Source organism: Labrus bergylta, chromosome 13, assembly GCF_963930695.1.
Source record: "Labrus bergylta chromosome 13, fLabBer1.1, whole genome shotgun sequence".
In the NCBI taxonomy this organism is placed as follows: Eukaryota; Metazoa; Chordata; class Actinopteri; order Labriformes; family Labridae; genus Labrus; species Labrus bergylta.
The window spans coordinates 14,458,337-14,484,719 of NC_089207.1; the positions used below are offsets into that span (position 1 = coordinate 14,458,337).

Below are 26,383 nucleotides of genomic sequence, written 5' to 3' on the forward strand. Positions count from 1 at the left end.
AATAATTAATAAATAAAAAGGGAAAAATAAGTATGTGCTCATTAGCTTTGAGACATTGTGATCTGGTCGTACCTTGAAAACTGTAAAACGTTTAGAAGAAAAGCATTGGTGGTAAGAAATAAGACCAAAATAATTTGCATTCAACAAAAACAGTTATACATGTTGAATATAAAGTTCAAGAGACAAATCAAATGAAGGCTTGTAAGAGGGAAAACATTTAATATAATTTGACATGATGTGATATTTCTAAACAAAAAAATGGCTGTCTAGTTCCTCAACTATTGGCTAAGTCTTGCAAAACTGCAGAAAGCATTGGTAGCAGTAATAAGTTGAATGTTGTTCTATGTTTGTATGTCTATGATTTTTCATGTTTGGCCTCTGTTACTAAATGTAATTACTGATTTTTCTTTCACTGCTACAGCTCATCAGAGCGATCCCACAGACAGTTTAAAAATCATCATCTTCATGTATTATATTATTTTGTGTGTAAATCATTTTCTATTAGTCTTGAAGCTTAGGCCAAAGTTAAGACACTAAAATGTCAGATAAAATCATCGTTCATTTAATAGAATAGAAGAATAAAAATGTATGATTGGTCAAAAAAGTGACCTGTTGTTGTGTTTGTCATCAACCTGTGTGTAGTGTTAAACTGTATCTCTGAATCTCTGAATGGATACAATACAACATCTGTTCTTAACCTCTAACATATATACAGGATTTTAACTTTTTTTTGTCAAATGTAACACACCAGAAGTAACAGTGTGATGTCAAACAGGGAACACTGGAGTTTAGATGAAGTACTGTTTCCTTCATCACTGGTGACATCTAGTGGCCAATTTATTTATTGCATTTAATTTAGCAGAGATTTGTAAAGCTGGCCTTTTGTGTCCATTTTAAGTGGATTTCATCGTCAGTGTAGGACTGACATGACATTTAGATACAGATTTATAATCCCAGAAACGTCAGTAACAGTTACGGTAACATTTATTGAACTGTGAATTCACAGTGACGGACTTGTTGACGGTCATGTTTGGTCACTTGTTTTGTGTGTGAGAGTGTGTGTGTGCATTTCACCCACCAAATGTGAGCTGTTTGTATGAACAGCTCTATCATTGTCTGTTGTTAACCCCTTCATTGTTCTACTCTGTTGTGTGTTTGAAGTGTGTGTGTGTCTGTGTGTGTATGTGTCACCATACTCCCCCCCCCCCCCCCCCCCCCCCCCCAGAGCAGGTGATGGCCAGGTGACAGGAAAGGCTTGTATAGACACAGATGTCGTGTGTGTGTGTGTGTGTGTGTGTGTGTGTGTACATGTGCTACTACCTGAACATTGTGTTTCTACATACATACATAGTGTGCATGTTTGCATTTGTGTAGATGTGTGTGTGGGTGTGCATGCGTGTACGTGCGTGTTTGTGTCTGTGTCTGTGGTTACATTTTCTCATCAGGACTCATAAATTGGATCAGCTGTAAATCAAAGATACATACAAACACACACATGCATGTGCCCACTCTCTCTCTCGCTCTCTCTATCTCTCTCTCTATCTATCTCTCTCACACACACACACACACAAACTTTCTCTCTCTCTTTCTCTCTCTCACACACACACAAGTAATTTCCCTGTTAAATACAGCTGGGGGATTTGCATGTGTCAGGGACAGTGTCGTCAAGTACAGAGAAAGTACAGTTCTGCTTTGAATCCTTATCGTGCTGTATGAAAAATCCATTCATTAGTATGAACTCAGTTCGACTGGTCAATTGTTCTGTCAGCATTGAGGAAGAAAGTACAGTATGACATGTTTAGAGAAAACTTTGTGCTGTCATTCAACAAAAGAGGGGCATTTTAATATTTCTGCACAAAGATGTGTCCAACTGTACATTGGATTTGACCGAAAATAAGCTGGGTGGTAATTGTTCTGCCGGCGACGCATTGGGTTCCAATATGTGATCATCCTGCAACAGTCACTAAACATTATTTTATTACATGTTAAAAAGTGACTTCCACAGCATGCTGCACTGCCCATCATTATTCACCAATTCATTTTCATTCAAATGTGATATTTAGTTAGGTACAGTTTTACACACTCCAGATGTGATTGGAAAAATTACTATTGGGAATTGGTTTTTGCAGAATATTTATTATTTAGCTCCTCATCCGGCTGTGGCTCAGTTGGTAGAATCGTTTGTCTCTCAACCTAACGGTCAGGGGTTCGATCCTCCGCTCCTTGCAGCCACATGACCGATGTGTTCTTTAGCCAGACACTTAACCCCAAGTTGCTCCAACCGGTTCTGTTAATGCTAATGGGAACTTTACATAGCAGCTTCTGCCATCACTGTGTGAATGGTTGTGAATTATTAGGTGTGACGGTGTAAAAGCACTTGGAGGAGTAAGAAGACTAAAAAAAAGTGCGCTATACAAACTCTTATACAAGAGCTTTAAGTATCATTTTGACTGGGTCTCAAATGACAGCATATTTCCAATAATTTAAATCATCAGCATTCAGGCTGAATTGTCTTTTCGCTATATATTCGTATATATATTCAAACATATTCATTGCTTAATATGTTACACAACTTTTTAGCCACTAGGTGTAAACAGAATGAAATGCTTTAAAAATGTGAGTGATATAAATGCAATTCTGTGAGTTTGGCTGCCACAGGTTGCCAAGGCAATGCATTCATTCTTTGGGTTTGGTTGCAGGAAGTGAGATGGATTTTGTTTTCTGGGTCAGTGTGAGTTGGATCTATTTGAATAGTCATTAAATGCACCTGCACACACACACACATACACACAAACACACACACAAACACACACACCAACACGTGACTTATTTTTTTTTACATGACACACACAAACGCACAGAGCGACACACAGATTGCGCTGAATAATGCCCTCCTTCAGGTGGAAGGTTACCGTGGAAACTAATCCAGGTAAGGATGATGTGAGCAGGACATCTGCTCGCACCGCCTCCACTTGTCCTCCCTGATCTCTGATGCACTGACAAACAAGCCGCTGGATCGACCAGCAGGAAAAACAGAGAGTAATGTAACCATGAAGATTATAACATCTTTTTGTTAGTGTCCATGACTTATCACTGTTAAGGTTGCCACACTGGAAGACAATTACATGATGACAAACACACACACACACACACACACACACACACACACAGTAAAGGTTGCAGTCAGGTGTACAACCAGACACAAAGGAGGGTAAGGGGTTTTGAACTGGTAACTTTCTATTTATTTGCACTTTTCAAGATAAAAACTTTCTTTATTACTCATTAGGAGACGGTCTAATAGTTTCAAATTCAGAGTATTAAATCTTTCCTTATCAGCCAATTCAGCTAATTCTGTGGGGTCTTACAAGTTGACTCGTTACTCTTATCCAGTGGCATTCATTCTACCATCACAAAGTCAGGGAGAAAAAGGTGAGGGTTGGGCAGGAGGGAACCAGCCTCCAGCATTTGCATGACTCTTCATTATCGCTAACTGTCAGACGAAGCAGCACACATCCTACAGGCACACGCACCCACACAGAGACACACACATTTACACACACACACACACACACACACACACACGATGCCTCTGGGAAGCATTTGTTTCACCATTTACAGATAGCAGTGAACAGTTTGGCAGGCACCACAAATGTAATCATGTCTGCGTTATATACAAACAGTGGTCTTTATGGTGCTGGTACAGTGTATGTCCTTGCAGAGCAGAGTTCATGGGGTCACAGCCAGGGCAGCAGGAGTCCTGGAATAAGAAGAGGAGGCAAGCATGTGTGTGTGTGTGTGTGGGGGGGGGGGGGGGCGTTCCTTATATTCAAGTCAAGCTGAGTTAATTTTAGTCATATAGGACAACATTCATATTTTTATTAGAGGGTTTTAAGACATATGTATATATGTCACTCTATCACTAAATTATACAAACACTCTTCAACCACAGACACACCTGAATTGATTTTGCAGTAGTAGTATTATCATAAATGTGTTTGTTGTGTGACTTTACCTGTGAAATGAATCATATTACTACAACTTGACCTTTCCCTGATGAAGGCCTTCAGAGTCTTTAGCCCTGATAAGAGAAACACTTGGATCCCCACACTGAAGAGCACCAGAGGGGCAACTTTTTTTTTTTTTACACTAATTCAGCACTCCATGCATCTGCTTTTTGGAAAGAAGAAGAACCAAATGATCAACACTTGGGTCATTTTAAGTTAAGCAATGACATTTGTTGTAGTTGAATATCACGGAAATATTCTGCACAGAAGCTTAACCTTCAGAACTAATTTACATGAGACAGATAAACCTGATGTTCCTAAAGGCCAAGACTAACAGACACTTGTCTTAGTTTCCTATATGGACAAGGTCAAAGGATTTATTTTATGATAACAAGTCACCTTGACCTTCATCTGTCTGTGTAAGATTGGGTGTAGAGTGTCTAAAAGGCAGACTTACACAAAGACACTCTCAACATTCAGCTGCAGCGTTTCTTGCTGCTCCGTTGTGTGTACACTTTTAAATGTAATAAAAACCATGAAAAGCCGCTCTCCTGTTGTCAGTCTCTTGGTGTTTGTAGTCTCTTTTATGAAAATACCACGACATTCATCCAATGTTTATTATGTTGATATCATTGGTGGATGTGCTTTTCTGACAAAATTCAGCTTAACAATTTTTCAAACAGGCAAAAACATAATGTTTGCAATAATAAGTAAGTTCCAAGGTAAATTAGTATACAACTAAATAACCAAGGTAACCAAAGTAGTATAATGACATTAAACAGGAGGGGGAGAGAGGGGGATGTCATGCAGCGAAGAGTCTTGGGAAATAGAACCCTGTCCAAAGTGGTAAGGACTCGTAGTATGTTGTATGTAATTACTGTGTTCATGTTGCACACACCTGGATAACCCTGCTTTCATATCATCTGGGCCATAAAGGCTGCAGAGCTCTATGTGTGTGTGTGAGTGTGTGTGTGTGTGTGTGTGTTCCTATAAGTATAGAGCAAGAACATAATATTCGCGAAATTCTGTGTAAAGAAAAGGAGTCATCAATGTAAGCAGTGGCATACTCTGTCTGACCTCTTTCTTAATTCTTTGTATCGTTTAAAAATAACTACGCTGTTGCACTTTGATTTAGAGTTGCTTAACTAGACTGATTCCTACTTACTGCAATAAAACAATTTTCCTCACACTCTTATTTAGACTATGCAGCTTCTTTGAGCACAGGAAAGCATGTGGCCAGCTTCCTCACTGAATCCTTCACAGATCACCTTTGTGCTAAAGCTGCTGCTGGAGCTTAAGAGTGTAGCAGCAGCAGCAGCAGCAGCAGGACCAGTTGGGACAGTCAGTTTAAAGTGGTTGCAAGGTAACCAGGATACTGAGGAGTGTGAGCTTTCCCTTCATCATGGCTTTAAACAAATATTGACTAGAGCTCTAAGCAGAGGCAAATATAGGCTCGCAGGTAAAGACTGACATGAAGGAGGGACTCTCCCGCAAGGCCTCTTTTAAGGTGATGGGGCCTGCTGCACATTTTTTCATTCAGTCACAAGAGATGGGGATTTCCCGTTTAAAGAGAGCATAGATTTAATAATGATCTGCAGAAAAATACTAAATAAGATCGTCAGATATGTGAAAACTTACAACTTTTAATTGTATGACACAGCTTGACAAAGGGTGTTTGACTTTTGGGCAAAAGGATTATTTTAGGATTTGTAATTTTCAAGTGAACCCTCAAATGTCATGATACAAATGTTCCATCTTGAAGCACTTGGTCTTAAACCTTTATAGAAATGTTTCTTTTTAATAACAGATTAAGCAGACAATTTCACGAACATGATTTAATGGTTGACATGTATGGGGAATAGTGGTTAAAAACATATGAGGCATTTATGATGTTTTAGAGCTGGATGTAGTTATTTCTTAGGGAATAGAGATAAATAGCACAGCAGCAACAGTGGCATCAGTTTTGTGCTTTTCATTAGGGGGCTGTATTAAAAAAATACATTTTAATTTCCCGCTTAAAGGCTAACAAACTCTTAAACATGAGGAACAATTAAAAAAAGAAAAAGCTGAATTTTGCATCATAGCGTTCAAATGACAGATGGTCCATATCAGATGTCTGGTGTGTGTAAGTGGTTAATGTTTAGTTAATGATTAACATAACCTCCCATTAAGCCCATCTCTGTGCTCCCTGCTGCCTGCCTGAGGCCTCGGGTCATGACGTAGGAGATGGACAGTAATGAATAGGCCCCCAGTGGAAAATACATGCTGTCATCATGAATGGGCCATCGGGAAAACGGTTATCAAATAAGAGCCGACTGGAGATATGAAGATTATCATCCCTGTCGTTGTAAATGTCAACCTTTAAAGATATGGTATCGTGCAGGGGGGGGGGTGGGGGGGGGGACTCAAACATAAGGCACATAAAAGAAAGGTTCTACCACAGGATAAAAGTAAACAGAAAAAGGCCATCGGTTGGACACTTTCACACTATCAATGAGAGGTTATCAGCAGTTACACGGTTTCAATTGCAGCCTCGTTTGAGACCTGAACATGAAGGTGTGTCTGCTTAGATCAAGCATGTTTAAATGACCATATCGATTCATGTGGGTGTTAAATTACAATTTCTCATCTTGCTGTTTTTATGTAGTTAGTTTTGAATCCGGATGTTTTTAGGACTCATAATCTTTCTTTCAAGTTTTAGATATACAGGATGGATCTTTTTTTTTTTTTTTTAAATCTATGAACATATGTCTTTTTAGCCTCAATTGCAAATCAAATCAACAAAATCTGCTTGCTGTAACCTTTTATTTTTTTAAACAAAATCACAATTTAATTATTCTTTTTTTTTTTTAACTTACAATCAGATTTTTCATTTAGACAACATATTTCTATTCTTTACCGTCATCCTTTGGGCAAACAAAGTGACTTCAGTATTCAGCACCAACAAGTTGTACAAGGTTGACACGGCTTTCTTTCCTGCATGACCTGCAGCCACCTGTATGCAAATGAGGCTATCTAGCCAGCAACCAACTCTCCACACCTGGTGCTTCGGTTAATAAAATGTTGTTGTTACTAAGTCGTTTAGATGGAGCAGTGATCCAGACTTCGTGGATCATGTATAAAAGCTTTTTTTTTTTAATAATATTCCTTGGCCCTCTGGTGTTGCAGAAACGCAGCAACATGAGGCCTACCAATTGGGTGCCCAAAACTTGACATAATTAGTCTGAACTGAAGATTGGCAATAGCAGGAACAGTGATGCAACAGTCAACATCAAGTTTTGTGTCTTTTCAAGTTGCCAACCCGTACCTGCATAACGCGAGCCGAACGAACAAAACTTCATCTTCAGGTATTGTGCGTGAGGCTCAACGTGAAGCAAATACAGACATGAAAAGGGCACAAGAAGTCAGAGGATGATCCTGAGAGAGAGGCTGTGAGCGCGTAACAGCTGGCTCCTCTGTTGTCAAGATTACCTTTGGAGGGAGATTTAAAAAGTTTAAAACACCAAGAAATTTGACATCAGTGCAAAACGAGAAAAAGTTTTAAGAGCATAAATGAATGAAAAAAAGAGTAACCTTAAGGCTTACCTTCAAAAAGCAAAGAAGTCGAGGACAAAATGCGCATGCCTGGGCAGGTTTGGCTCACCTTTTACGCGCACTGAATGTGTGCCGTTTGTGACAGGTGATACACCTTTTATACCTCTACATGCTCTCTCTCTGTCTCCCCCCTCTTTCTCCACCCCTCATGTCCCTATCTCCACGCCTCATGGATGAAAACGACAGAGAGGATCCTCAGGCGAGCACAGACACCTGTCGCACGGTGCGTTGCTCTGATCCAATATTGACATAAAGGGGGAGGGGTGTGCTCGGGGCACATACACGAACACACACACACACGAAGTGAATTATCCAACGCTTCTCCACCATCCAGAGTGCCCTCCCTCCCCCCTCCTCCTCCTCCCGTGTGCCAGGCAACGTGTTTTACCTTTGTGCCTGCGAAGATCTGTTAAAGGGCGCATTGTAAGGTCGCTACCTGCCGACTCAATTTGTCCCATTCAGCGCCCGTTGGAGCATCATTTCCATATCATATGCCTTGCAAATTTATTTTCTGTTGCTCGGTTGCTCACCCCGACCAGCAACTCTGGGGTAAGGTCTTTAGTGAACACTCATGGAGTTTTGAAAGGTTTAATCCTGACCCTACACTAAAGGGACAATTTTTTTTAACAGAAGATAACATTACTTACATTTCCACAAGAAACCCTTTGACTTTTTAAAACTTTCAGGTGACAGGTTTTTGAGGAGTTGCAGGGTTTTAGTGCTATGTGTTCCATCTGAAAACCATTTGAGTATGTTATCAACCTCTAAGATGGAAGCAGGAAGGTTTGAGGAGTGAAATAAAAGCGAAGACATGCATGCATTTAGAATCAATGAAGGTGTTTTATACAACACGAGCAAGTCAAAGCAGCCAATTACAGACTCTGTTCCTGAGATATGGGTTGAACCCCTTTTTGTTTCAAACTCTCCAGCAGCTTTAAATTAAAGAGATAGCCTACTCCTCCAAGTTGATACATGACATGCATGTAGTCTTTGTGGAGTGAGGATGGTGGGATGACTTTGATGACGTCATCGGGGTCACGTTAGACAGACAGGAAAGGTTTGTAAAAAAAAAAAAAAGAAAAAAGAAAAAAGGGGAAAGTACATGGGACATGGCGTTTGACAGATAAGAGAACTAAGAGATGGCTTTAAACATCCAGTAGACTTGCATGAATGGTTTAAGATGGACTAATAGTAATGACTAACTGTCAGTAGCCAATGTCAAATCGTTTTTCATTTGTACTCTGAAGTTCCCGAAGTTTAGGAAAGAACCCAGACAGGACAAGAGAAAATAAAATATGATGTGATGCAGAGAATGATAACCCAGGCAACAAACACAAATGTGTAAGCCCCAATCTAGAGTTAGTTACAAAAAGAGTTTGCCTAATTCAAATTTATAATAACAATAATCATGATGAATCATTAATAAGCAGTGATACCCCATTTTCAAACATTAAATTGATCAACTAATGAAATGATTAATAATGTTTAGTTATTAGTTTGCTTGTTTGCTATTGCTTGTCAATAATGATCAAATTATTATTACATTAATACACTTATGATTGGCAGTTTATTGTTGCACGCATTAGAACCCTTAAACTTGTTCTCATAAATAGGCTACTGTATTATTTATTTGTTAATGTTTACCAAATGATTTTAAGCTTAAATGAATTGTGAAACTGATACAAAGCATCCATACCACCATGAACATAGCAAATCAATGCTATGTTCATGGGTTACTTGTTTTGTAAACTGTTAATAAATATTCAAACGGCTGTTATGAAAGTTGTAACTGAGTTTATAATACTTTTTAAATGGTTCATTCAAACGTTGTGCAGCAAATGCAAACGATGGGCAGAGGCCAAAATGGTTTATATTCAGCAAAACGTGCAGCAAATTCAGAAAAATGAGAAAAAGTCCAGAAGCAAATGCAACTGCAGAAATGAGCTGCAAATGAAAAAAAAAACGCTGCACAGAGCTAAAACATCAGTATAAACAGCAAAGGTGCTTCAAATGTATACATGGTGGAAATAGACAAAAACCTGTATTCAGACGAACACTGAAAATCAACTCTCCAACTTTATTGTTTAACAGTAAAATAACTGATCAGTTTCCTGTGTTTGACACAGTACACTTCAACTGTTTGTTAGTTTCCTGCCATTTATTCATCTCCAATTTGGATATGGAAAACAATCCATGAAAAGATACCAAAGGGGATGTGGAATGAAAAAAAACAAAAAACGATTTCTAGATAAGTACCAGACCTGCTTACCATTTGCATAATATGTTCGTATACATAGAACTGGAGCCATTTAAAACAGACACTCAAACATATTTTTGATACACAAGATTTATTGAAATACGTCAGTCTTACGACAAAAAGACATTTCATTTCTGTTATATAGACAAAAACTAAATGGAAGGAAAAAGACAAACGAGGTTCCTGTAAGAGAACACACTTCCTATTCATCCATTAAACCAGGAAGCAGAAATCCCTGATTATTACCATGACACCATTGAGGTCCCTGTTCTCCAGCAGTAACAGCACAACTGTCATGGCTCCAGGAAAACACTGTTTACTTCTGACTATTTCTCCAGGGAGGTGACACAAACTGAAGGTGTCTTATCTAAACAAGAGCTCCTTTATCCAGCGACTTTTACAAGACGATTGAAGCAGAGAACAACCTGTGGCTGGGTTTGCTGGTATCACTGAGCAGTTCACATTGACCGTGTGTGCAGAAACAACAACACATAAGTGTTTATTTTGAGTTTAACAATATGGACGGTACACATTGGACTGAAGAAAGACAGCTGTGACATGCACAGCTGCAAACCTGAGGGACTCACTGAACGCTGAACAACAGAACAGATAGTCAATAATTCAAGCTGCTGAAAAACACAATCAATCTCAAGCAGCCAGATCCCTGTTTTGATGGTTGACAGTTTCTGTCACATTTGCTTTAAGGACGTGCACTCAACCAGGTGAGTCAAATGCCATTGTTTTTAGTTGACCTTAAGTCCCATTTGTAAATTGAAAAATAACCTGAAATTTAATGTATTGTACAAAAACTGCAAAAACAAAGCCACACCCCTTCAGTCGTACCACAGATCTTGATCGAACATTTCAGAAAATATACAAAAGCATGCATAAGCATGGTAGAAAACACCTTGCAATCCACCTTAATCCCAAGCTCCACAGATGACTTTCACATCTTTATTATTTATGGAGAGTTCTGCTTGTTGGACAGAAGGGTTCAACTCTGAAATACTGAAACTCCCCAGTGTTTGTTTTTTTTTAACCTGGACAGAAGTACCACAGTGGTGGACTTCAGGTTTAGGAGGGAATCATGAGAACAAAGCAGCGTCTTAACAGGACAGAATTAAATGTTGTAAACAGTAAAGTGTCTGATCCCCACACCGTCCAGAAGGCCCAAACAGATGTCAGTCAACTGTGTGATTGTGTAATAACAGGTGTGCGTTCTGATGCGGCTGTGTGATGTCTACATATGTTTCTATGTATTCTATTACTACGTGCCCACTGGTGTTCATCAAAACTGCAACAAAAGTATATTAAGTTGTTTTTTTTTCCCACAGAGGTCCTTGTTTGTATAGCTGAGAGAAGGAATAAGAAATTCTATGGAGTAGCACAGAACTCCCTCCTATTGTGCAACCTTGCTCAGTCTTTTGGTGTAAGCCTCCCAGCCTGACATTCTGTATGACTCAGCGGCCTTCAGCCTATCAGGGGCCTCCAGGATACCGCGACCAACAATGATGACATCAGAACCCTTGTTGTAGAGGACGTCCTCCGGAGTGGTGTACTGCTGGCCCAACACGTCACCTGTGAGAGGAGGGGAGACAGAGAAAGGGAGCTGTAGGAGGAGGACTAAATGACAGCAGGCACAGCATCAATATTTTGTCCAATAGCGCCTCCTTGTGTTAAAGACAAGCCACAACAGTAATCAGGGAGCGGGTTAAAAGTTCTCCAGCCACCTTTTTGCCATATTTTTCAAAAGCATTCGAATTTTAACAGAAAGCTGTTTTACATGAGTCTGCATCTTCTTTTTTTTACGTTATATGTTTGGGCCTTTTTACCTTTATTAGACGGGACAGCTGAAGAGAGGAAGGAAATGTTGGGAGGAGAGAGTGGGGGTGGGGGGGGGGGGGGGGGGTGGACAGGCAGCAAAGGCCTGCAACGAGGACTACAGCCTCTGTACATGTAACCACTAGGCTATCCAGCGCCCCTTCCTCTTGGTGTCTGCCTGTTAAAAAGGACGTTTTTTCTTGCAATTGTAACTTTGCCCAGTGTTTCTTAATGCTGTGCTCATGGTGGATTAATGTTGTGTCTTTGTAGATAATATAACAGAGTACAGTCCAAACCCCTTTTTGTAAAGTGTGTGGAGATTACATTTGTTATGAACTATACAAATAAAGTTTTTAAATTGAAGATTGAATTTAGATAGCCCATAAAAGTTTTTTTTTTTAAATCACAGAATTGAAAATAATCAAAATTGTATTTAAACAGTGACCTCAATCATAGTTGCCTTGACTCTTGCAATATTTCGAATTTGACGAAAAAAAATGGTAAAACGTCTTTCTCTCAGCTATTGACAGAGAATTTTCACATCATCAAAAATAAAGCCTGTGTGGGAAACTCTACTTTTCTTCCCTTATATGCCTGAATATGTTTCCCCTAAATCAAATCACTCAATCAGCAAGTTAACGATTTTGTTGCTCAAAGATGTCCATAGAAAAGATTCGATATGACCGAGCACATGTATGTCCAAAAACCATTAGGCCAAAAAATAAAGATGTCTTACAGCAACAGGTCTTATTTTGCAAAATGCAGGCACCTTTTTTTTTTGTTGCCTATTCTGACCCACACACCAACGCTTTAGACAGGCATGTTGTGGTCGCAGCAGAAGACAGACAAATCTGAACGAATCAACAGAAATGCAATCCCAGAACCCATCGCTTTACATCAAACATTGACATAGCAATTTGTTCATCCCTGTTAACAAATGTCATTTGTACTGATAGCTGCCAGCTTCCACCTCGTGCTGCAAACCACAAAATTTCACCGATGGCTTGATGCGATTCTGACATTACCCTGTTTGTAATAATACAACTGATTTATTTTAAATCTAACTTTTAATAAAGTCTAAAGGATAACATTAACTTTTAAACATGAATTAAGACCTTTCTTTAAAAAAAAAAAGCAGGAAAAAAGAAATCAACCAACCATGAACTAAAGTGGGTCTAATCAAAATTCAGTGAAATGTACCTCCAGCCTGTATCTGCACCCCGGGGGTCATGTGGATGAACTCTGGCCTCTTGGAGATCTTAGAGCCACAGATAAACCCGATCACAAAGTCTGTGTGCTCCTCTGCCATCTTCAGCTGTAGACAGTGATAACAGAGATAAACAACTGTACAGTGGTAACCTCAAGATATACATTAAGTTTGACTCAAACTGCAGAAACACGCTTACCACAGCCTTTGTGTATTCTCCCGTAGCCAGGGAGCCCTGAGAGCTCATCTGTGCTATGAGCAAGCAGCCTCGGCCCAGAGGCTTCCCTACAGCGCTCAGACCCTTCACAACCCCCGGCCCGGGCACCGCATGGGCATTCACTATGTGGGACCAAGACGAGATCTGGTACAAACCACCTGGAAAATGGACGCATCAACACAATATTTAGCACAGATAAAAACACAGATTTTTACGACTGAAATGTTACTTAATAGACAATCAGGAAGCACAACGAAAACAGTCATGACATCTACAGCAAATGAATAGCATAAACGTTATATGGACGTCAGAAAAGGAGGCCCAACTTGGTGTGGCAACAACACAAGTGTTTATACAACGAGTCCTGTAAAACATACAGCCATCGAACTGACAAGGAAAAAAGTTGGACTGAAATCGTGACCGCAATGGATGTAACCAGCTAGCTGACAGCTAGCCACATTAAGCTTGACCATCATAACGTTACATGACATCATAAATTCTTCCTTCTCGTAGTCCGCCATGTTTGTTTACTCTTAAGTACGCGAGATTACGAGTTTTTGAGAGTGGATACTCTGGCTGTTGGATTCATCTTTTAGTGTGTGGTGGGCTGAGCTGGGCTGGTCGTCTCGTTGCACACCACACACTACAAGAACAGCACTGTTAAATCTGTTGCGATCTGTGGTCATGTGTGGGGTCTCTCACATTTTCAAGATCTTTAAGTGTGTGTCAGACTTACGACATTTCCAGATTTGGGATGAACATGTTTAAAAATAAATAAATACATTAAAAAAATGACAAAGATGTATTATCCTCATACCTTCATACTGATGCTTGACTGTGTTCCCAATGTCAGCAAACTTGCGGTCTTCAAAGATGATGAAGTTGTGTTTCTCAGCCAAAGCCTGCAGTTTCTGGACGAACGCAGCAGTGTAGTCCTGTGAGAAGACAAACAGTTAAGCATTAGATGATTTGTCCTGACAACAATGTTTCTGGTACTATACGGACTTGTTTCACACCCACCTCTAGGATGTCTACATGGGTTTTCAACATGCAGATTTTGGGACCCAGAGAGTCAGCCAGCTGTAGGAGCTCCTCACTGATCGTCACGTCAGCGGACACACAAAGGTTAGACTGCTTCTCCTCCATGATGCTGAGCAGCTTAGATGCTACAGGGTGAACATCTGTGGACAAGAGGAAGGAGGGACTAGATTAAGAGCTTAACTTAAAAATGGAAAGTCAATTTTTAAGTTGACAATGACTTAAATGAGAAAATAAAATGTACAACATGTTTAAAAGTCTGACATAAATAATTACACAGAAGCAAGAGTGAAATGTGTTAAGCCTGGCTCACACTGCGGGATAATCGGGCCGATTTGAAGTCCAATTCCTCTCTCTCGACAATCCAGGGGGTGTTCCCAACTAAATGCTGCCCCGAACCGATTATCTTCCCAGATTATCTTTTAGTGTGAGGGGTAACTCAAATGTAACGTCCCCTTTTCTGCTCTGAAAGTGTCTTGCACACCCCAATTCATATCAAACACGTTTGATATTTAGGATTTTAAGATCTTGACCATTCAGTCAGGTGGAAGTCGTGCGTGACTAAAATAACCGCTAGAGGCCAGCGACAAGATTCACGCCGCACAGGTGTGCTGGACACCTGAAATTAACGTGACTAGGGCTGGGAATCTTTGGGTGTCTCATGATTCGATTCTGATTCTTGGGGACACTATTCGATTCAGAATAGATTTTCGGTTCAAAACGATTCTGGATTCATTGATTCATGGATTCAAAGTCTATGTTTGAATAAATACATACTTCAGGATCTACTCCAGTCATCTGTGAGACTGGCTGAATTTGTTGTTGCTCTATTTGGCATTCTACTGAGTTAAAAAGAGCTAGCCTTGGCACTTAGCAGGGAGTGACTGAAGTGATTAGCCCACCCCAAAAAAAAAAATGTAAAAAAATGTAAAAAGAAATTGGAAGTTATGAATCGATTTTAAATCTTAGAAGAGAAGAATCTCAATTTTTACATGAATCGATTTTTTTCCCACCTCTTCATCTGACGGTTACAATCTTACCCCCAGCTCTCAGAAGAATATACAACCCATGTTGTCTGCGTCTCCCCAGACATTTCTCCACCCAACGTTTCGTATTTTTCTTCCTCTTTAGCATTATAATTATATATAATCGTAATAATTTTATAATCGTAAATTTAACTACCGGCTCCATTGTTTACATGAGGTCACGTGAGGTTGTGCGTTCCTGCGACAGGCACAATCATTTTAGTAAAATCCTGTAGTATGTGTTGCGCCATTATTTTCATATATTTCAGTGTGAGCATGTTTGAGATAATGGAGGAAAATATCTGTTGAGATTCTCTCTATGTGTGTGATGCCACCCGATTTCAAAGTCGGGTAGGATTTTTTTAATAAACCCTGTAGTGTGAGCCAGGTTTTAGTCAGGAATGATACCATAAATCCTTCAACAGTTCTAAAATTGGTCCACATTTTTAAACATTGTCAATTTGATTTACAGCACACCATTCTAGTGCTGGCCATTTGGCCGAGATGGACGACTACATACCCGGTAGTTTGGCCCTGTCTCCATAGCTCAGCTCCATCGTCTGATCCAAACATGGCTTCTTGATAGCAGGAACACCATTCCCGTTTTCCCCTTTGGTGCTGAAAGAGGCAAGTTGCAAATGTGTCTTGGTAACTGTTACTGTACATCTGTATTCAAACACACACTAACCCTGACTCTCCAGTACCTGAAAGTGTTGTTGTCCAAGATAAACTTGCGGACACTCTGGGCGGTTTGGGCGTCAATGCGATTGGCTGCCAGCAGCACATTGAGCAGCTTGAACATGGAGATGATTGGATGGAGTTTGATCCCTTTAGAAGCCAAATACTCCACGCCGCCCTGCTCTCTGTCCATTAGGACAATAGCGTCTGTCACCTTGAACAGATAACAATAATCAAAACCACGGGGGAAAGGGTTTCATATGGTTGATGTAATGAAAGCACTCCTACATTGCTGTTGTTGGTCATTACTACTTGACTTAACCTTTACAAAATACATCCATGTTAAATGATCATCCCTGCTGTCATTCTTTTTAATACTGCACCTTCAGCCCCCCGCTGTAGAGGACTTCAGCAGTCTCCAGGATGCTGGTGCCACTGGTCACCGTGTCCTCAATGATCAGACATATATCCCCCTCTCGAAACGAGCCCTCCACCAGACGCTTGGTTCCTAACAGGAAGGACAGCGCATATTATAGACACAACTTTCTCCAAGTGGAGCAAACGTTTTCTCCCACAGCTGATGTACATGGATGCTTCAGTCACATCTGTAGAGTGAGAGAGTCCACTTGGATGACTACAATGATTTTCTAGAGTTGTCTAGTCCACTTTTTAGAGCAATAGGAATCATTAGTTATTCAAAAGCTTTATTGTAGGTACACTGTGACAAAAAAAACCTAGTATACAAGAAGGAACGATGCCATTATCTACAGCTATTTGTGACATAAAGAAAAAACTATTCAACTCTTAAACATGGGACAGAGATTGTGTTTTCCTCCTTTCAATAATGTGAATTAGGAGGGTGTTTAACTTTGACAGCTGAGAGTAAACACCGGCTATATCCTCACTGAAAGAAGTGCCACCCAAGCTGTGCCGTAAGTAAACATTGAAAGCCAAATAGAGGAGCAGCAGCACCTCCCCAATAAAGCACATAAAGTTATAATAAGAGCCAAAATCCAAAATATTTTGTCATATTTTAAGAAAATATTGGGGTTTTTTTGGCTTGTGAAATAAGACTGGGTCTCTAAACAAAAACCGATACAGATAAAAGATTGTGTTAGAGGATGGGACACACTTAAGTGCAAAAAAACTGTCTTTTTTTTGGTGTCTGTGAGGTTAAAGCCATCCAGCCACCCACCATAGTCCTTCGCCTCCTTTCGCCTGATGAGCATGGGCAGCTCATGTCTGGAGCAGATGATTGTGGCCAAAGGCAGAGCGGTGTATGGAACCCCACACACATTGTCAAACTGCAGCTCCTCCTCTTGCACACGCTGGTAGATAAGAGCAGACACCTGCAAACAAAACAACAACAACAACAAAAAAAGCAGAGAAAGGGGAAAGTGTTGAATTGGCAGTGGTGTATGTGTTGCATGCATGATGATAAAAAAAAAATTAAAAAAAAGGTACATAAAAGTCCTTCACTTCGGATTAACCTGCACAAGATGATAATGTTTAAACTGTACACTGTATGGAAGTGAAACTAACATACTTGTCTAAACAAATTGGGTCAAATGGTGATGTTTAACTTTTGTTAGCCCGTTGATTGAAACTTCAGATTAGTATTACATTAAATGTGTTTTCCTCTACGATATTGTCGATTTGATCCTGGATAGGTCAACAGCTGCAAGATTGGCGAAGTAGCTGTTCTTGTCCCAAACTAAATCATGTGGAAAAAAATCAATCCTGACTGATTGGAGAACACCCACGTGCACTCCAGCCTCGCATCTCTTCAGCACGAGGAAACTTACATTAAAACGAGATTGTTAAAAAATGTTTACATAATGTATAAGCAGTCTGTAACACACGTACGACTCATTATGTCATTAAAAGTTCACGCTGTGCCCAGGTAACAACCGCACGTGCTCACCTGGTTCATGAGAGCTGGGTGGGACACGAGAACTCTCAGGTCGATGTAAATGGGGGTCATCATTCCAGTTTTCAGCTTGTACTCTCCAAACTTCACCGCGTTGACATCGTGCAGCTTCAGGATTAAACCGTCGATTGAATCGTTTTCCATCTTTTCGCGTGTTCGGGGAGATTTAACGACACTTCTCTCTCTTAAACTTCTTTCTCACTCTTTGCTTCCTTAGCTGCAGTTAACAAACAGTACTTCCGTTTCGAGTTTTTCAAAATAAAAACACGCGAAAATACACATTACTGATAACACTAAAAAGTATTTCGACTATTTTTTTTTTTTTTTTTTTTTTTTTTTTTTTGGACAACTAACGTGAAGCGCAATGTGGAAACCCGTAAACTGTGACTTAGGGTCTTTTTTTTATTATTATTTTGTCAGCTTTGTTTATTTGTTTAAGAGTATTTTTTATAAATGTTTAAGTACAGTCAAAAAAACAAACGAAGTCACATTTGTCGTAGGTGCGCTGATAGCTAACACAGATCATTCTGAGTATAACCTTTAGTCTGCTGTTTCAGTATCAAACAATTTTCCTGAATTTTATTCTGAAGTAAAAATACATTCACCGGAAACAATGCCAACATAATTATTTTTAAAGGATTTCCGGTTGTTTCTGTTTTGCTTTTCAGAATAAAAGCACATGCCTTTCACTTAATGAGAGATTGTAATATTTACATTATATGCCGAAAAGCCTTATTTATGTAATAAATCAATTTCCGGTTAAAATTGTAGGCCAAATACACACGATTCTCGTTTTAAAATAAAATTAAAACATATGATAAAGCACTTAAAACGGGACTGTAAAAATAGCAGCTGATTAAAAAACCTGGTGTGGTGAAGTGTCTATTTCAGATTATTCATGTAGTTTATTGCAGAGGGAATAAGGGATTTCTTGTAAATTCTTTTCGGGGTCAGTGGGACTTTGTACCGTCAGCTTGATGGCTGTAAATGGAATCAGTAGTGGAGGGGGTCAGAGAGTGGTCATCTGATCAGGGTGTGCTTTCCAGATCACCAGGTGGTTGCACAGTTCAGAGAGTGGAGGTTGGGATGAAACCAGAAGCTTTTTTTTTGCTGGCCTGATTATTTAAGCTGTAGAATTTAGTTTTATGTGTGGTGGTGAGGGAGTTTCAGCAGGGTGAAATGCTGAAGGTGAGAATACATTCAATGAATAAGCAGTAAACAAAATGTCCTCTGATCAGGGTTGAATTATTTGTTTCCCTCCATTAAACAACTTCTTTCATAAAAACAGACAACAGTTGGCTTGTTTTTTTTTTTTTTTTTAGTTTATTATAAAGATTCAGTCCACAGTAGTTCCGATTTTGGCACCAACAATATAAAAAACAAGTGAATCAAAAAATAAAGTGTACACCCCAAAAAGCATTGAACAAATGCCTGAATAAAAAGGGATAAATAAAGGAAATGAAAAAAAAAAACTACAAACATTTACGCTTTAAAATGCATTTCACTTGGAAAAAATTGTGACTTTTCTGATACATTTTGAAATAACATGTCTTTTGGTCAGTCAGCTTCTTCTTAAACAGGAACTAAAACTTTTTTTAAAAAGTTCAGATAATCAGATAATCATATCTACATGATGACTTCAGGTGCCTGTGCTATAATGCTAGCAAGGTCCCTTTTGTTTCAATTCTTACTTTTAGCCAACAGTGCTCATATTTGTTTAGGAAAAGTTTGTTGGTTTGAATTTTCTTCGGATTAAAGATAAATCTTGGTGAGCCACTGATCTGTTTTTATAAATATAGCAGGACGTTTGCTATGGAGAAACAGGCAGGACAATAATAATACTTTACAGCTTCTACAACTGTATTGCTGCATTACAAAGAATGCTCATTAAATTTAATTAAAACAGGCTTGACCACTTTATTTTATTCTAACAGTTAAGCTGAGTAAGTCAAACTGAGACAATGTCAATATAACCTGGAAACAATGAAAATAATGTATGGCTTAAGAATTAATTTGCAATAAACCAACACTGTCCTGATTTGGAAATGTAAAAGGAGCCAGAAAATGCATTCATGCATTACCTAAAAGCTTTCTCACTACATATACAAGTCACAGTGAAAGACATAATCATGGCAAATGTAACAAATATTGCTACAGTTATTATCAGGGAGCAGAAATACTTTGAGTGGTGTGTTTTGTCTGTAAAATGAAGAGAATTGTCATGGAATGTTTAAATTATGAAAAAGTCACATTGCAACAGTAACAATAGACAACAATACTGGCAGGTGATAAAGCAGCAGGATTTGTGTTCTGAATGGATTGGATGAAGAAATCCCTGTGTCTACTGAAGAATAATGGATCACAGCTAAATAGAAAGCATGACAGATATTGGATAAGGCACAGAGGCTGGTGTATGAAAGTTTTAAAAAAAGACCAGTGTGAAGATTTCGTCACCATCTAGTGGTGAGGTTGCACATTGCAATCCACTCATACCTTTTCTGCTCGCATTACCCTTCAAAGAATGTTGGAGAAATACTGTGGCCATAAGCTTATAGATGCCCATTGATCTCACACACTGGTCTTAAGGCCCTAGATTTGGATGAGGGTAAAACCTTCAAGGCACACGTCTGATGGAGATGTCTTCATTTTAATGAAAACAGGAGGAGGTTTCCTTCTTGAAGTGGTAGCAATGCTGTTAAGAACTTTACTTTTGTCTTTCTTCACACACACTGCCTCTTCTCTACTCTGAGGGGCTCTGGGCATCTGCAAGCAGCTCTGGCCTCAAACATTCAATCGGACACTGAATGTTCTGTAGAGAGGAGAGGGGAAGAGATTAGTCTGTGGAGAATTGTCAGGGTTGTAGTAGCCATAAAAAAAACAATACCGTGATGACTTTGCAATGGTATTTCATTATATAAGATAAGTGTTTTGGAATTATAAGGAAAATATGCAAGATTGCCAGTTTAGGAATAATAATAATGTTTGTTTTGGAGCAAGAGATTAGTAGTAAACAGTCTTGTGAGATACTGACCAGTTTGCGCAGAGCGTTTTCTCTGTACCGGTCAAAGACATCAGGACTGACTGGATGAAGGAGGTCAGCGTCCAAATCTGTGTGCACTCCAGGCCTTCTGCAGTTCTCACAACGCCAGCCCTGAAGAGGAGGAGAAATACATTAAAGGACACATACCAACAAAAACAGTCTGAACACAAGGTTTCTGTTCTGATCTGAGTTAAGGCAAACACACATAGAGAAGAGGGCACTCCAATAATGAGTAATACTTGTACCCTTGTACCAGCATTGTCAATAAATTAAAAAAAAAAAAAAGCATGGGTTTGTATGTATTGCACACACACAAAAAGTGTTACACACCTGTTGTCCTCCATAGCAGGTACATGTACATATGGCACCCAGGTATTCCTTCTGCCACTGGTTCCCCACCTGGTACATTTTCCCATCATCATAACATGTTGACTCATCTGAAGGGGGGGGGGGTTACATAACACAGTTTTCACATTATATTTCATGTATTCTCAATTCATAACAGAACAGATACAGTATTTATGGGCAATGCAATGATTTATTTTGTGACACACTATAGACTAATCCAAATAAAACAAAGTCAACCAGTGTCTAATTGCAGTAAGCTGGACGTCCGCGTACAGGTCTTGTTGTGCATGTGGGTGTACCATTCAGTACTTACGGGGTTCACATTTGAATTCTCCCTTGCCATTGCCCAGACAGGTGCAGCTCATCATGTGACCATTCTCGGCTTGGCGATCCCACTTCTCACCGATACGGTAGTTATTACCGCTGTCATGACACCATTCTGGAGGAGGGAGAAGAAGTATGGAGGGCAAAAGAGAATGCAAAGACAGGCAGAGGGAAAGGAATGAAGAAATGCACAATGATGGCAAGGAGGAAGAGGAAGGTTGGATTGAAATGACAAACAAGGGGAGAACAAAGAGTGAGGAGAATAAGAGTATGGAGGAGAGATAGAGAGATATTTCACAGTTAATCATTAGTGAAGGTAGAGAGGAGCAAAAACAGGCCTTCATCTTCCTTTACAAAATATATTATTCAGTAACATCATGTGATTTCATCCTTGGGATAAGTCATGGCCGGGTGAATGTGAAATAATTGAAACAATGTCCTGATGGGGACAATACAAAGATTAGGACAGAGAAGGGTTTCTTTGAACCTGAAGCAAATTGGCACAGAGCTCAGTTTTTGGTATTGCCTTGTTACCTTTATGGACAATACAAATAAATAACTGAGACTGGTGCAGGCTAGTTAGCTTAGCTTAGCTGTGCCCTGTTTGCTGTAATGCAAGAGAGGCAGCGCTAAGAGACTAACATGGGCAGAACACTCAATTCAGTTATGAAAGTAAAATCATAAATATTACATTAAAATCAAAGCACAGATAACTTTGGGTAGACTTTTTTCTTTTACTGTACATTATCCAGTTATCATTCCCGAGGCTGCCCATGCCAGTAATGTCTTTACAGTGATTTGCTGCACATAGAACACACACTGTATAATTCTATGGCTTTAAAATGCAGCAAAAGGAATTTATAACGATTATAATGAACAATCTTTTCATTTTTGTGGTCTTCATAACTGTAATAAGTCTTGAAATTGAACGTGCTTCTGGTACAATCTCCTCTTATAAATTCCTCTTAAATTAATCACATAGAATCATTCGATTTCTAATTCCATGGTGAATGCAAAGCATGCTGGGATGGTGTTAATAAGCCACTCACTGGATGAATCACACCTAAAATGGCCACTGCCCAGCCCCAGGCAGCGGCACCACAGCTTGAAGCCTGTCTCAGACATGCGCTCCCACTCGGAGCCCACCTCGTGGTAGGTTTGTGTGAATGTGTCGAAACACACATCCTGGCTGGGCGTAATGGGGAGGTCACCTGGAACTAAGGGAGCGGAGAAAAAAAATGTTTAAAATAGAGCTAATGGTTGTCGTTAACCCTGTGCTAACATGAGAACATGTGTCATATATGATACAATTCAACGCATGTCAAAGTTAAGTTAGTGGGTGCTACTGTACCGGCATTGCCGACTGTCACGACTTCTTCCAAAACCTTCTCTTTAGCCGTGCCCCTCATGGCCTCTACTACAACATTATAGGAAGCTCCAGATGTCAATCCAATGAGCGTTGCCCTGTTAGAAGTGCCAGGAAGACGCATCTATACGGAGAAAGGGAAAGTTAGTGAGCGTTCCTCCCACTTAAGAGTACTCACAATGTGTGTGTAGCTGTGTGTGTGTGTACCTGGAAGCCCCTCTCCTCCAGGTGTGTGATGGGATTGCAGGACACCTCATACTCTGAGGTCTGAGGAATGGGTTGCCATGAGATGGTGGTGACAGTCTGTGCTTCTTGGGGCATGTCTGTTTCGTTGTCAGGGAAACCAAATGCAAGACCTGGTAGAGGACCCTCGCTCACCTACAGATTTAAACATACAGCAGAGAGAAAACCCTCATAAATTAAACACTGTATACTTTTAAGTGTTAAAGAATTAACAACTTATTTATCAGATGCTGTTGAGCGTATGTTTACATTAAGTATTAAACTCATAACAATCCAATCCAAAGGACACACACCTTGACCAATGGTACTCTGTTTCCATCAGGGCCTGCTACAGGAATATAGATGAGGGGTTCTCTGAGAGTTGGTCTCCGGCCCTCTTTGGGTCCACTATAGGGGCCGTTCAGTCCGTTATTGGGGCCCAGGCTCTGGTACTCTGTATAGATGTGCTGGCCCTGTTGGCCTGGTTGGTTCTGGCCACTAGTACCAGCCAAGTGAACTTGGTTAGAGTCGAAACTGGTCGCAGAAAGAGAAAGGGATGGAGGAAAAAGAAGAATGATTTATACAAATGGAAAATCCATAGAAAAAAAAAAGGCGGATGAGTTTTTTTTAAATAATTCTAGTTTGATGCAGATTCTTACATTTGGTCATTGTAGGAGTCAGGAACATCCAAGATATCAGTGCTTGGTCTGTGAGGGACTGGAAGCTCTGGCAGCTTTGGCACCAATAGATCTGTAGTTAGCTCTGAAAAAACACACATGTATGCTCGCTGTCAGACGCAAGCAAGGCAAAGCAAATGCACACATCCAAGAGTGGAAATGTAAGTAGATAAATACAGGATGGCTGAGTTTCCACTGTGCCCCTCAAAAAACAGGAAATCTTTCAACATGCCCATCCCATTGCAGTTATCTATTTTTTTCCCACAAAGGAAAAAAGTAAATTAGTGGTAACTGAGAAAATGTTTTCTTAGGAGAAAAGTGCATCATGTAAATCCATACAAATTGTGGCTTCCAAAACAGATTAATGTGTTGTTAGGTTTGTAGCCAAACTGGTTGAATTAATTTTAATGGAGTCTGTTAAAATGGGTCTGATCAAAAAAGTTGATTTGTTCTAAATAGTCAAATGGCTCATGTTAACTGGCTAGGGTTGTGCCATTAAGAAACATGTCATTTGTGGTTTTAGATTCCAGTAGTTTAACTGCTGCCCATGATGGTTACCCAACTCCATGAGGGCCTTCACACATTTTAACATCAGTGTTTAGTATGGAGGAAATGTAGATGAAGAGATGACTCTTCTTTGTTATGAGTTACAGCAGCCAGAAGAGGGCAGCAGAGAGCAGTCCCAAACATTATGCAGAACATTTTACTTGTGTGCCCGGTTTCTCCAAAGTGTCTTCTGACAATGTTGGAATTCTACGTTAATGATTTAACAAAAATGTAGTCAAAGTAAAAAAAATCTGAAGTTTTAACAAGTCATTCATCTGCAAATGTTGATAATATGTGTACTTACGTGTTCTGGCTTTGCCCACAAGAGGCGTGCTTCTCAAGGTATTCTGCAGAGTCACGATCTTAATGACGTACTCTGTTCCCGGTTTCAAACCTGTAACAGCACACACCACATTTTCATGATTAACATGTACTGTTTCATACATTTATAAAACATATATATATGTTTCAGTGCACAGCTTATCTCAACCACTGACTGAACTCACCATTAATAATGGCGTAGCTCTGGCCTGCATGGGGTCTAGGTGTCAGTTCACGAGGCAGACCTCCAGCTTCTTCATAGGTGACGTAATACCCTGTAACTCCCGGGCTGCGTGAAGGCTCCCAGGTGAATGAAATGCTATTCGGGTTCAGGGAGGTGAAGCGGATATCGGTGGGAGGGATGACCACTGGTTTGGCTGGAAGAGATGAGACAATTCATAAGGTAATCAAAAGTCACATAAAAGTACAATATTTTAAGCTGCATTATTGGAAAGAAAAAAAACTGTGTTTATAAATAATCATGCTAACTACAGCTAATATCAAAGCATTGTATAACATCTCCAACATACTCAAACACTGGTTTGTTGATGTAAGGGTGACAACAGAGGGGATAAAAATGCATGTTTACTTCAATATATTCCTTTTAATATAGATTTATTTATATAACTACACATTTAACATATCTTAGAATCTTGCCAAAGCAAGAGCTCTCATGATGTCCGACTCTTGTTATGTATATCTCTAGACTGACACAGCAGAGCACAGATGAATGGTTACCTGTGGTGGCAGTGAGTGTGAAAGGTGCGCTGCGTCCATTGCCTTTCAGTGTATAGATGGTGATCTTGTAATTTGTGCCTGGCTCCAAACCTTAAATGAAGAGAGTCACATATTAATTATGGACTGTTGTCAAAATAAGCATCTGATGTTGTGATTGTTGCACATTCTCATGTCTTTGTACCTGTGATAGCATATGAACGTGAGTCAGGGCCGATGGTCTTCTGAATGGGTATGTAGTCTGATGAGGAAGAAGTGGGCGTGGCCTCAACCAGGAAGCCAGAGATGGTTTCTGTCTTGGAGCGCCAGGTAAAGGTGATGGAAGAGTCATTGACGTCTGAGATACGAACACGACGAGGGGGGCTGATATCTTCAGGTAGATTTTGAAAGATAGAACCAAAAGGAAGAGAAGAAACAAAAACCAAGGTGTTTATATTTCAAAGAGTGACTTTCTTTGCAAACACAAGAACTGCCTTTAAAAAAGAACGTAACTGTCTTTGTGTTTCACGCATCAAAACTAAGCAATCTGATTGTTTTAGAGACTCACTCTCCAGGGTGGTGACCTCTCCTTGGACTGGCCTGCTGGTTAGCGAGTTCTTCAAGGCATAAACATGGACTTCATAGTTAGTTGCAACCTTTGGGAGGCAAGAGAGACAAAAAACACAAACAAAGACTTGAGTCTCTCTCAGTGTTGCTCAGTCTCCATGGGACTGAGTTTAATTATACTGGCAGCTGCAGAAATCACAACTGTTCTTGCATGTTTATGCTTGTGGACCCACACTGCCCACAGGCATGAGTCCGCCTGTCTATTACATTTTATCTGTGAGTTATAATCACAGAGTGGGTGTGCGTCTCCATGTGTTTGTCTTTGTTAGCGCACTATTTTCCAATTTCCTTATTTTTCCATTTATCTATCTAGTGCTCAAAATTAACTCAGTGACATCCACAATTTACCAAAACAGTATCCATATGTTTCCTTCAGAAAATGAAGAGATACCAGTCTGGTGAAAAATCAACCTTTAAACTTGGTGAA

At 39.8% G+C, this 26,383-nt stretch overlaps 2 protein-coding genes and 1 long non-coding RNA gene across 3 annotated transcripts in view; all 3 read right to left on the bottom strand.

Annotated features, from left to right (window-relative positions):
* Nucleotides 1–5,627: 5,627 nt before the first annotated feature.
* Nucleotides 5,628–7,725, bottom strand: LOC109987385 (uncharacterized). The gene is made up of 2 exons (XR_002278110.3): nt 7,590–7,725; nt 5,628–7,475 (listed from the first exon to the last, which is right to left on the bottom strand). It is a non-coding gene; the product is annotated as an uncharacterized lncRNA (long non-coding RNA).
* Nucleotides 7,726–9,927: 2,202 nt separating this feature from the next.
* umps (uridine monophosphate synthetase) lies at nt 9,928–18,006 on the bottom strand. The gene is made up of 10 exons (XM_065962434.1): nt 17,766–18,006; nt 17,037–17,190; nt 16,225–16,349; nt 15,868–16,055; nt 15,684–15,781; nt 14,121–14,281; nt 13,918–14,035; nt 13,083–13,258; nt 12,877–12,991; nt 9,928–11,433 (listed from the first exon to the last, which is right to left on the bottom strand). The coding sequence occupies exons 1-10, from the start codon at nt 17,913–17,915 to the stop codon at nt 11,255–11,257; spliced, it is 1,464 nt and encodes a 487-aa protein (XP_065818506.1). The 5' UTR covers nt 17,916–18,006; the 3' UTR covers nt 9,928–11,254.
* A 1,065-nt stretch (nt 18,007–19,071) lies between these two features.
* fn1a (fibronectin 1a) overlaps nt 19,072–26,383 on the bottom strand; it is a 31,158-nt gene continuing 23,846 nt past the window's right edge. The window contains exons 36-49 of the mRNA XM_020638439.3: nt 25,898–25,985; nt 25,535–25,720; nt 25,354–25,443; nt 24,801–24,992; nt 24,599–24,688; nt 23,731–23,833; nt 23,386–23,605; nt 23,057–23,227; nt 22,835–22,973; nt 22,533–22,700; nt 21,473–21,598; nt 21,142–21,248; nt 20,803–20,922; nt 19,072–20,580 (exon numbers count right to left, since the gene is read on the bottom strand). Coding sequence (XP_020494095.2) covers nt 20,512–20,580; nt 20,803–20,922; nt 21,142–21,248; nt 21,473–21,598; nt 22,533–22,700; nt 22,835–22,973; nt 23,057–23,227; nt 23,386–23,605; nt 23,731–23,833; nt 24,599–24,688; nt 24,801–24,992; nt 25,354–25,443; nt 25,535–25,720; nt 25,898–25,985 — 1,869 coding nt within the window. The 3' untranslated portion in view covers nt 19,072–20,511. The remainder of the gene's footprint in view (nt 20,581–20,802; nt 20,923–21,141; nt 21,249–21,472; nt 21,599–22,532; nt 22,701–22,834; nt 22,974–23,056; nt 23,228–23,385; nt 23,606–23,730; nt 23,834–24,598; nt 24,689–24,800; nt 24,993–25,353; nt 25,444–25,534; nt 25,721–25,897; nt 25,986–26,383) is intronic.

Excerpts from the sequence above, each read along its gene's own strand:
- umps (XM_065962434.1), bottom strand. The coding sequence starts at position 17,915 with ATGGAAAACGATTCAATCGACGGTTTAATCCTGAAGCTGCACGATGTC. Across the intron at positions 15,782-15,867 it reads TTGGACAACAACACTTTCAG|CACCAAAGGGGAAAACGGGA; the intron begins GTACTGGAGAGT and ends TGCCTCTTTCAG. Across the intron at positions 12,992-13,082 it reads GAGAATACACAAAGGCTGTG|CTGAAGATGGCAGAGGAGCA; the intron begins GTAAGCGTGTTT and ends CACTGTCTACAG.